Source organism: Parus major, chromosome 8 (genome assembly GCF_001522545.3).
Source record: "Parus major isolate Abel chromosome 8, Parus_major1.1, whole genome shotgun sequence".
NCBI classification, from domain to species: Eukaryota; Metazoa; Chordata; class Aves; order Passeriformes; family Paridae; genus Parus; species Parus major.
The window spans coordinates 17,168,285-17,179,114 of NC_031777.1; the positions used below are offsets into that span (position 1 = coordinate 17,168,285).

General features: G+C 42.1%; 2 protein-coding genes across 3 annotated transcripts; one reads left to right on the forward strand and one right to left on the reverse strand.

Moving 5' to 3' along the window:
- Positions 1-7: 7 nt before the first annotated feature.
- Positions 8-4,557, forward strand: GNG5 (G protein subunit gamma 5). 2 transcript variants are annotated; one of them, XR_001523146.3, is made up of 4 exons: positions 8-182; positions 1,256-1,411; positions 2,056-2,143; positions 3,531-4,557. XR_001523146.3 is itself a non-coding variant. In XM_015636543.2 (3 exons), the coding sequence occupies exons 1-2, from the start codon at positions 102-104 to the stop codon at positions 1,379-1,381; spliced, it is 207 nt and encodes a 68-aa protein (XP_015492029.1). In that variant the 5' UTR covers positions 14-101; the 3' UTR covers positions 1,382-1,411; positions 3,531-4,557. The 2 variants fall into 2 exon arrangements, 1 of the variants encoding a protein (XP_015492029.1); XM_015636543.2 differs by lacking the exon at positions 2,056-2,143 and having other exon boundaries at positions 14-182.
- A 167-nt stretch (positions 4,558-4,724) lies between these two features.
- On the reverse strand, positions 4,725-9,783 carry RPF1 (ribosome production factor 1 homolog). The gene is made up of 9 exons (XM_015636540.3): positions 9,595-9,783; positions 9,456-9,512; positions 8,248-8,328; positions 7,772-7,867; positions 6,910-7,063; positions 6,274-6,356; positions 5,721-5,902; positions 5,508-5,634; positions 4,725-5,143 (listed from the first exon to the last, which is right to left on the reverse strand). The coding sequence occupies exons 1-9, from the start codon at positions 9,748-9,750 to the stop codon at positions 5,102-5,104; spliced, it is 978 nt and encodes a 325-aa protein (XP_015492026.1). The 5' UTR covers positions 9,751-9,783; the 3' UTR covers positions 4,725-5,101.
- Between the last annotated feature and the right edge of the window lie 1,047 nt (positions 9,784-10,830).

The window sequence follows — 10,830 nt, forward strand, 5'->3', positions numbered from 1 at the left end:
CCCGGCTGCGCAGGCGCGGCGGCCCGGGCAGTTGTGGCCACGCCGGGAAGTTGTGTTGGGAGTGCCGCGAGTGCCGAGCCCAGCCCGCCGCCAGCCCCGCCATGTCGGGCTCCTCCAACGTGGCGGCCATGAAGAAGGTGGTGCAGCAGCTGCGTCTAGAGGCGAGTGTGACCCGCGTGAAGGTGAGCGCGGAGCCGCAACGGGACAGGACGGGACGGGACGGGGCGGACGCGCCGCCATTTCACCGCCCCGGGGCCGCGCCCTCCGCGCCGGGGCCGCCGGCTCCGACCTGCACCGCCCCACGGACCCGGCTGGGCGGCGGCGCCCGGGCTTCTCCCGGGGCTCCGTCGGTGTTCCCCGGCCGAGGCGAGTCCGGAACGGTAGCGCAGCCGGGTCCCCTCCGCCGCACCCCTGCCCGGAGCTCGGCCGCTCGCTCCCCGCTGCCCCTTAGGCCCCGGGGCCGCTCCCTGGCCGAAGCGCTGCCCCGGGGCGATGGACGCGGCCCGCGCTGCCCGTTCGTGCCCTCGGGGCGAGGAGCTCCCTTCCGTCGGGCTCTGGGGAGAGGCCGCCCGAGCCGGGGTGCACAACAGGCTGGGCTGGCCCCTGCACGACAAGATGGAGATGTCGCTGCCAGGCACACGGAGTGCAGTGAACTTGTGCCGGGCCGGGGTGAGACCGCGCCTGGCACGGCTGGACAAACCAATATGTGTCAGTGCAAGACGCAACTTTTTGAAACTTTGATCGTTTTATTTATGAGTTCAGAGTCACAGCAAAGAAAAGCGAGACAAAGAATTTTTTCACTTTCAGTTTTTAGGAAGGTACAGCATGCCAAAAACCCCTTATAAGGGTGCTCGGAACCCCATTATCTCATCATAAGGATGGCTTTCCAGGGGAGCCTGAAATGCTAGTTGAGTCGAGTAGAACATGTTAAACCATAGACTATTTTTGAATTGTTTATGCTAGAACAAGGATCTTCATATATTTAATAAAGCTATCTTAAAGATCTTGTTTATGTTTTACCCTTCATACTTAGAAGTTTAACATGGGAATTAAAACATCCAAATCCATTCTCATTCTTACAGTGTTGATCTTCTTGCCTTTAAGAAACGAAACTACAATGAAATCATTGCATAAAATCTACATAAGCAGCATTGCAGCATCATTTAGTAGTATTCTTTATACTTTTCAATGTAAAAACCACATCCTCAGTAAGGACTGCTCAGTGAATTCTAATGCCAGCTTTTATTATAACTAGGTTTCTCAAGCTGCAGCTGACTTGAAGCAATTCTGCCTGCAGAATGCACAACATGATCCCCTACTGACGGGAGTATCATCAAGTACAAATCCATTCAGACCCCAGAAAGTTTGTTCGTTTTTGTAATTATGTGAACTACTTCAGTATCTTTCAGTGGTAAGTTCTTGAATTACAATTCATAAACTCTTTTGTCATTTAAATGAGACAGGCTGTGTGAAAGGCACTCAGAAACATCTGACTTGTACAGCTGGTGTTGGTCCAGATCCCCATTTTTGGTCCCTTCTCCCATCTTCTGGTCACAGCTCTGCATGGGACTTGTGCTGGCCATAGGTATTATGAGTAGCACTTCGCTGTTGCAGAGCTTCCACCAGTTTCTGTAGCTGTAGCAAAGTAGTGGGGCCAACTACTCCTCAGCTGCTATTTAGCAGCCAGACTAACCCAGCTGAACAGTAATTGTGCTGTATCTTCCTCTCTGTAAGGGTATTATTTCCCTTTTCTCACATAGAATTAATTGCCTGACAGCATATGTGCTAAATCCTGACTGTGGCAGATAAATTAGCCTTCTCTTCTTAAAGAACAATTCCAAAAACAGATTAGTGGTGGTGGTCCCCAAGAAGAGCATTGACCACTGTGGGGGGAAGATGCCCTCTCTGCCAAAAGAAAGAAGTATATACTTTTAAGAAGATATGTACTTTTAAAAGCCCATACTCCACTCAAGTAAGCTACTATGGGGGTAGCAGTTTAAATAACTATAAACAGTGAAAATACTCATTTGGGTTTTCATTCCAAAACTTTCATAGGTTCATTAGCATTACTGCTATCACCAAGAAGACTACTCACTCATCTGGCATTTTGATGATTAGATTTTAGGCTAACCTCTTTAGAAAGGTGAGTTTTAGATCCACTATAGTTTCACCAAAACTCACAAAGTCACCATAACTTGGTTATTTTGACCACAGGAAACACATGATTATTTTACCATATTCCCTTTTCCTGTTGCCCCTTGACTTGGATCTGTTGGAGATGAGAGCACAGGTGTTATTTCGAAGCATCTGATGCACAGTTAACTGTAGTTCACAATCCTTAGAAATATCATAGTAAGTCTTTACCTTTAAAAATTCTGGTTGTGTAGCTGACTTACATCATCTAAAAACCTGTAGTTTGCTAGATTTAAATTGTGCTGTGAGGCAGCTTTATAGAAAGGTGACCGCAGTCAGATTGAATTGTTGAAATTGTTCTCTCCTCATGCAGACTGTAGAAATGTTCCAGATGTGTGTACTAGAAGAATAACCGTTTAAAGACCAGAGTAGTAACAGTATAGAACTTGATCCTTAACTATTTAACAAGCAAAAACACTGTCCACCTTGTTTTGAGCAGTGAATTACAACAGTATAACTGAAATGTGCTTTAGAGTTCTTGCAGCTTTTAAAGTTACTTCTATTGTGAGTTTTTGCCAACTACTGTTATTTAAAAAATACTCTTGGATAATACATTAGTGTAGCTTCAGCTGTAAGCACTAATCCAAGGAAGAAATCAGGTAATCTGTAAGCATTATACACTGCTTACTTCTGCAAAGCCAAATAACCTCTACTTAGTCAGTGACACTTACAATTCCTCCTGGAGGTTTGCTAAGGTAACGTAATTCCTGGATTCCTGGGTGTGGATGTAGGGAAACAACGTTTCCCCTGTCTCACACACCACCTGTATGCATAGGGTATAAAAGGCTTAATATTTTATTTCTCAGTTACAGCCTTTGGAAAGGACCTCTTGTTTCTGTTTTAGTTACATTACGTATAGGTGAAACTCCTTCACTTTGCAGTATCAGTTGCAGGAACTTTCTGAAAAGAGGTGATTCCTTCTGTTTTCTTGATGAGCCAGTAGTGTTCGTGTTTGCAGTCAGCACCACCTCACTGAAGAGGAAGTGTAATTTGTTAGTTACACAACAAATTCCTTGCTTTTCAAAGGCAAAATGGAAACCTGGTGTTTTGGGGAGCACAAAGTGACTGGGAACAGCTTCTATCCTTCCACTTAGTTTCTTTTCCAGGAGACACTAAGCTTCAGTTCTTTTGTAAGAGCTTTGATTACCTTGTTTTATCTTTGGGGATGGCTTCATTAAGAATTTAGTTTTTAAACTAGTATTTTATAAAATGGCTGTGAAAACTAGGATATTTTTTTCCTAAATAGTTGTCCATGGCATACTCTGAAATGTGTTCTTAAGAGTTGTTTCATTTAGCAGTGATGCCTTTCTAATTAGATCTTGGTTTTTTTTTTTCAGATCTTTTAGCATCTTTTCCTACCTGCTGATGTGTATATGGGCAGAATGCCTCAACAAGTGGCCTGGTTTGAAGTCTGTACAAAAGCTTAGCTTTAACGTGCCAAATCTAACTTTCTAAAAGTGCTACTGTCGTCAAACTTCTTACCATCTACCTCTCCAGATGAACTGTATGCTAGTTATGTGTTTCTGTTTCATACGGGAATCAGTTTTATATGCCAAGCAAAAAATAAAAGTGTCTTGACTTAGTCTGGGCTTTAAATTACTGTAAGAATTTGATTTAACTTCTGGGTATGGTGGCACCTCAGTCACTGCATCATGGTGTAGGCAGCTGGAGAGCAGAGAGAGAACTGTAAATATTCTCTGCTGCTGCAAGTCTGCCTGCGGTTAACAGTCCTTCAGAACAATGAGACTCCATGCAGTACCATACATAGAAACATAACAGAAATAGAAAACAAAAAAAAATTTGGACTGTTTATAATTCAGCTATACAGCTGTGCCATATCATAAACATCACATTAAGACAGAGTAAATTATTCTTTTATCTTAATGAATAATTCTACCCTAGAAGATAACCTACTCTATGCACCCTCTTATTCATTAGGTAAATATGAAAAAGCACTCACAGCTGTATATGAAAAGTATCTCAGAGAAAACTTGACCTTTTAGCTGCCAGTCAATGTGCAACTTAAGGCAAAACAGTAGTTTATGTGCAGATAATACCAACTCGAGTGTTGCTGTGAGGCTAAAGAAGCATTTTTAAAATTTTACTGGGGAAAACCCTGCTCAGAGACCTCACAGTCACTGAGCAGCATTTTTAGATGACAGCTTTATGTATTTCCTGTAAGGGTGTTTTATGATTCTTTCCCATCTGTCTTTGTTTCCTTTCAACTGCTTTGGGTATGTAGACCTCTTATCAATGTGGTATTTACAGGAGAGATACCTGTAGGAGTTATGCATTGCTTTTGTAACTTCAGCAACATCCTTACTTTATGCAAAATGCTAATTAAATAAAATACCATGGATTTCATGGATTGCATACTGCCTTCTCCATGTTCTCTGGATAGGAGAACCTTTTTGGAAAACTATTCCCATACTGTCAGGAAACAGCATACTGTAAGTTAGAAAAAAAGTTTAAAGTATTTATCTCTTACCTGATTGAAGATGTCTGGGCTAACAGAAAAAATAAAACCAAACTGTAAAACTAGAAATACTTTATTCTGAAAATTTCTTTAACCAACATATTTGCTGTCTTTGTTGTGAGGCATAATCTGTTTCTGCAGCACAGCAGCAGTTCTGGCAAATCCTTTGTGATAGCTAAATGACAAGTTGCTCAAACATGGCCATAATTTTTCCTGGTAAACTGGAAAAGGTCACTGTCCTTGTCTTGTTGGCTACAAAGAGGAAGAAAGGCACATACTACTTGATTGCTGCTGTAGAAAGTTCTAATGTTTGCTGTTTGTCTTTCTGCAGACAGAACATTCAGTATCATTTTCATTAGTTATGAGTCCAAGATCATCCATAGTTCAAAGCAGCTGCTGTATTCCTGGTCACCAGCAATTGGCAGATTTCACTTATAAGTGGAATTTTCTTCTATTTGTATCCATTTCTCGACGCTGAAATTTAAAAGAAAAGTTGTTTATCAGCAAGTTCATGCAACAGGATGAAACACAAACAAGCAAGGATGACCACTCCATTTTATAGCAGAGTGAACAGTGAAAGAGTTACGGTACAGTAGTTGCAAATAGGTAGTAGTATGGTATATTGACAATCATCATCCTTGCAATTTTTGACTTGAAATACAGCAGAATGTTTCTGCTTTGCATATTTCTCAAAATTTACCTCTAAATACTTCAGTTAAACACTTTCACACTGAGAACTGCATTTACACCACTTTTCTAGGGTAAGATTTTTATTGAAATTTTCATTTCGTGTCTGATTCAGCACTCCAAGCAGGACTGTTATCAGTACTAAGAATACCTTATGAATCCACTCATATTCTCCAAATTTGGAATCAAAGGTTCCTTTTTGAAGTGACCTCAGCTTTAATGTAAAACGTGGTCCAAGTTCTTGAATCCCTACTTTCTTTTCACTCTTGAAGATATATCTTGGGGAAGAGAAGAATTAAAATTAGGAATTAAGGTACAAGAGTATTCTCTCCCACTTGTAAATGAGTTTTGTGGAAAACATTACCTGTGGAATCTGAAAAAGATGTAGTCCCTCTGGTTATGAAATGTAGCTACTTGTCTTCCAATGAACTGAGGATCGTGTGGGAAGAGAGCAGCAAACATGCGGCCGATGGAATGGCCAAGCCGCGTTGTGAAGTTATTCAGGATCACTTCAGGGACATGTTCTGTGGGCTCCTTCCCTTTGCGCTGGAATGAAGGTAATAAGAATGCAAAGAACAGATTGAATGCAAAAGGATTTTAATGTATTATCAAGGAAGTGTTTGAAATAGGAGTATGGGCAAAAACATGCGCTAATAATTTTTTCAAACACAACCTAAGTTCATAAGGAGCAGCTAGTAATGTAAACATCTTTGGTTCAACAATACAGCAAATAAGCTTGAAAATGGAAAGATGCTGCTAATGAAGTAGAATACACTTCCTTTTAGCTTACAAAAAAACTGCATTTACCAGATCAAGCTGAATCATATCAAACTGCAGTTTTGACAGTTCAAGTAGACTGGATGTATTTATCATTAACCAAGAGATAACCCAGTCTTCAAATTTGTTTGGAGTCTCACCTTTATTTCTTTACGCAAACGCACACTACTCATTCTAAAATGAGCAGTTGGACCATCAGGCAGATGACTTAAAACAAGACCATCTGTGCACCAAGTTAAAAAAAAAAGGCTGGTAAAATTGAGCATGTAATTTACAGAGGAAAATTCTATGCAAAATGCAGTATTACATTAGAAGTTTAGATCTATAATCTAAGCCCAAGGTTTTGCTTTATGTTCAAACATACATTCCCAAGCTCATTAACTAGCTTTCTGAAGGATGTCCATTACATTTTGTTTCAACTGCTAACAAAGGTTATCCTCTATTGCTTTCTCATTCAACAAATTTGTGATGTTTTATCTAGCCAGAAAAACAGAATGGATCTCCCTGGTTAGAAAAACTTGTTAATTAATCAAACTGTTAAATTTACTAAAATAGTAACAGTGCTTATTCATGCAGTACAAACAAAAAAGTGCCAACATAGCTACACATTTTCTTTAGTAATTCCAAGTTCCATTAGCCACCAGACACTCAAGTGAGCACAGTGATTTTTTAGCTCTGTAATTTGCATTGTGAAGAGGAAGAAAACAGAATAAAGTAGATCTCTGATGCACATGACAGAATTGTTTCCTTTCCCTGATAAATACACAAAAGGATACTTGGTATTTTGCGATCTTCATTAATGACAATTAAATCCGTGAAGTCCCTCGCAATGCACTGTGGAATGATTCTTTTCAAAGCCAGTCCTCTTCGATAGTAGACATGTGAGTTGGGTATAACAGTAGCCAGCTGCTCACAGAATCTCACTGTTCTCTACAAAACAGGAGAGTTAAATTGCAATGTGGGCAATTCCCACTGAATTCAGTTATTAGGAGAACACAGGGTTGGTTCCAACTACACTCTCTGAGCATTTATTACTTCCAGTATCTATAAAGTTTTGACAATAAGCTATTAAATTATTTTATTAAATTACTTTGTTCAGTTAGTGCAAAAACATCTATTTGCAGTCAAGAATGTACACACATGAGATTTTTTTAACGACTTTTTTTTCTCCTCCCTCCATCACAGAAAAGCAGGAAAATGCAAAAAGTGTAATCTCCACATTCATCATTTATAAAGGACACTGGTTTACAAAAATTACAGCATCTCAAGATGCAATCTAACTGTTTCTTCATGAACTCAGTTTTCAGATAAACCATCTGAAGTGTATTTTTTCTTATTTTTAAAGCAATTTCTTTTACGGTTTTCACAAATGCCAGTAATCTCTCCAATCAGGCAATGCTAATCATTTCAATACAAGAACACATGCACAAGGTTGGTTTTTTTTTATACAAAGGAAACAAACAGTGCTAGAGAAACCAACAGATTACACATACAAGTTATTTATTGCTGGGCACGAAATAAAATGACAGAAAGAATCCATGTGAATGCTAGCATTTTCAGTTTTAATGTAACAATCATAGGATGAAAGCTCTTATAACCAGTCAGTTGCTCAGAACTTTTCAAGGAAAACATACGTACCCCACGAGGTCGGTCTGATGTTGTAATAAGAATTTTGGGAACTGTCTGTCTATTAAAGTATGGTGCAAATTCATCAGTTGCTTCATCAAAAGCAACCTGGAAGAACAGAAGTTTTGTTAAATCCACCATGTATTAAGTAAGTGAGGAACAATTGTTCAATCTGATCTAAATTTCAATTCACAAGACCTATTCTGTAATTAATCACCCAAAGGCGTGTGGTTTGGATGTTTTTCAGGACCTAGTGTGATGAACATGGGCAGCTTTTACTACCAATATCAGTAATGCAAAAGGCAATTATTTAATACACATAATAAAAGAATGACATCACGTCTTAGTAAACCCATCAAGTGTAAAAAGTAATTAATCAGAAGATTAACAGGAAAGTGGTGAATGTTCAGTTTCGTTGATCAGTTTATGTCCCTTCTTAGAAAAAAAAGGGTTAACTTAATCACACATGCAGAAACAAAAGCAGTTACCTCTTCATCATTGGGATCTACAGTGGTTTCATCATACACTCGCTGATTTTCAATAGTCTTTGGTATGGCTTTTGGAGGTGCCTAAAATACATTTATTAACACATTCATGTCATTATTAAATGCATTGCAAGTACCACATTCATACTAGCACGATATTGTGTATATTTCTACACAGAATTTGAAGTATTATTTATTTGATGCAACTTTTAAAAAAGGAGTTACATAACCCTGATTAAAAATATGCACAGGCATTGGGACACCAGAGAGCATCAGATGCAGAGAAGTACCACTAGAACCAGTGTCACTTTTTAAAACAAAACAAATACAGAGGGGAACTTTCTTTCCACTTTTATTTCTTCAATGGAAGAAAAAGATCCTGCTTTCAACAGCAATACTTTTTAACCTTGATATCTAGAATGTAATGACTAATAGACTTTAACGTTTACCCTGTTAACTTACACTACTCTTGTGAATCTACTGTAATACAGAAACTCTCTCTCTACCTTCAATCAGTCCAGGGAAGGAAACAAAACCTTTGTTCATTACTAGGCTTGGAATCCAGCAGATAACTGGTCTGGGTGTGGTTTGGTCAGATCTGACTGTTTGAAGCTATACAGAAATTACTATTAGAGTATAATTCCTAATAATATCAAGACAAATGCCACCACAATCACATCAGAGACAACTTTTCAGGAGTGGTTTTATGTCATTAGTTTAAAACTCACTCTGCCTGTTTAAGCATCATTTAACACAGGAGCAACAATGTTTCTGAGGTCAGGTGTTTGATACCTCTGCTAGACAACAGTGTCTCTGAAGGCTATCACAGCCTGTGAGCACTGAGAGCACACACAGAGTGGTTTGGCTGGAAGGGACCTTTTAAAGCCATCTATTCCAACCGCTCTGCAGTAAGCAAGGACATCTTCGACCACATCAGGTTGCTCTGAGCCCCTCCAACCTGGCCTTGAACGTTTCCAGGCATGGGGCATCTACCACTTCTCTAGGCAACCTGTTGCAGTGTTTTATCATCCTCAGCGGATTCACTGCTCCGCTTCTCTAAAGTCTGTGGAAAAAACCTTCGGCTGACCAAGGTGAGGAGCCCCAGCTCCCGGCAGAGCTGCAGGACTCTCACCCTGGCGAGCTGTGCCCCGTTCGCGGCGGGGCAGGAGCGGCCTCGCCGCCACACTGGCTACCGCGGCCGGAGCCCTTACTTTGTCTCCGAGGGCCTCTCGTTCCTTCCTCCGCTTCTTCTTCAGGGCCAACTTCTCCTGCGGGCAGAGGGACAGCGCTCCGTTAGCCAGCCCCGCCAGCCCCAGGCCTCCCCCGCCCGCCGGCAACAGCCCGCCCCACCTTCCTCTGCTGCTGCTTCCAGCGGAGGAACATAAAGTGCCGCCGCTGCTTGTTCTTGATCTCGGACACACTGAAGGTGGGCGGGAAGAGCACCCGCTCCGGGGCGGGCGCGTCGCTTCCATGCCCGGGCTCGGGCCCGCTGCCCTCAGCCGCCATGGCGCTGCTGCCGCGGGGCGGGGCCGACCCCTCACCCCTGGCCTCTGCCCGCCGGGCGGTGCCGCGCATGCGCAGCGCGGGGCTGAGGGGCCGCTCCGGGCCGGCGAGGGCAGCCGTTCTCCTCAGAGGCGTGGGGGACTCCGTGTTGGAGCCCACGGGGCTCACCATGTGCCTGAGAGCGTTGTCCAAACGTTTCTTGAATTCTTGACAGGCTGGTGCTGTTCCAGTGCCCAGCCACCCTCTGGTGAAGAAACTTCTGATATCCAATCTAAACCTCTCAACTCAGCTTCAGGCCATTCCCTCGGCTCCTGTCACTGTCACCACAGAGCAGAGATTGGTGCCTGCCGCTCCCCTTCCCCTCCCGAGGAAGTTGTGACTGCAGTGAGCTCTGCCCTCAGTCTCCTCCAGGCTGAACAGACCCAGGGCCCTCAGCCCCTCCTCACACAGCTTCCCCTCAAGGCCTTTGACCACCTTTGTTGCCCTTCTTTGGACACTTTCTAACAGTTTAATGTCTATCTTACATTGTCGTCCCCAAAACTGCACACAATACTCAAGGCTGAGCCTGCTCCAGCGCAGAGCACAGTCACCTCTCAACCCACGACATGTTCGGGCTCATTGCTCAGCAGACAGAACTGGGAGATAAGATCAGTGTATCTGATGGGGATTATTGCTGCAGTGTCATTTTTAAACCGAGTTAGCTGTCAGAGTGGGAAGCTTTGAGCAAACATGACACATTGATGGGTTTACGTTAATGCAGGTAACATCATGGCCCAGCAGTGCCTGCCCATGTGAGCACTTTAACATTTAGACTTTTGCTCACGGTGACTTAAGTGCTGGGGAGCATCTGCTACTTAGAAACCATAGGGGTTTTAATGGTAATGTTCCCAAAAGTTATTTTTATTCCATTAAAGTCTGTTAAAACTTGATGTTGAAATGAAACAAGAACTCCTACAGCAAATTAGATTCAATTTACAAAAAATCAGAAATGAGGTTTTCTATTCCTGAGCTAATTTTCATGCTTAGGGGTGTGCAAATGTTTCTGCACAGCAAAGACTACACAGTGTTTTATAGAAATTGAGT

What these genes read in the sequence shown, in the direction of transcription:
- RPF1 (XM_015636540.3), bottom strand. Translation starts at nt 9,750, where the DNA reads ATGGCGGCTGAGGGCAGCGGGCCCGAGCCCGGGCATGGAAGCGACGCG. An exon ending in TAGATCCCAATGATGAAGAG is followed by an intron (nt 7,868 to 8,247) that starts GTAACTGCTTTT and finishes CTGTTCTTCCAG; the next exon opens with GTTGCTTTTGATGAAGCAAC. An exon ending in AATATGAGTGGATTCATAAG is followed by an intron (nt 5,144 to 5,507) that starts GTATTCTTAGTA and finishes TTTAAATTTCAG; the next exon opens with CGTCGAGAAATGGATACAAA.
- GNG5 (XM_015636543.2), top strand. Translation starts at nt 102, where the DNA reads ATGTCGGGCTCCTCCAACGTGGCGGCCATGAAGAAGGTGGTGCAGCAG. An exon ending in CGAGTGTGACCCGCGTGAAG is followed by an intron (nt 183 to 1,255) that starts GTGAGCGCGGAG and finishes TATTATAACTAG; the next exon opens with GTTTCTCAAGCTGCAGCTGA.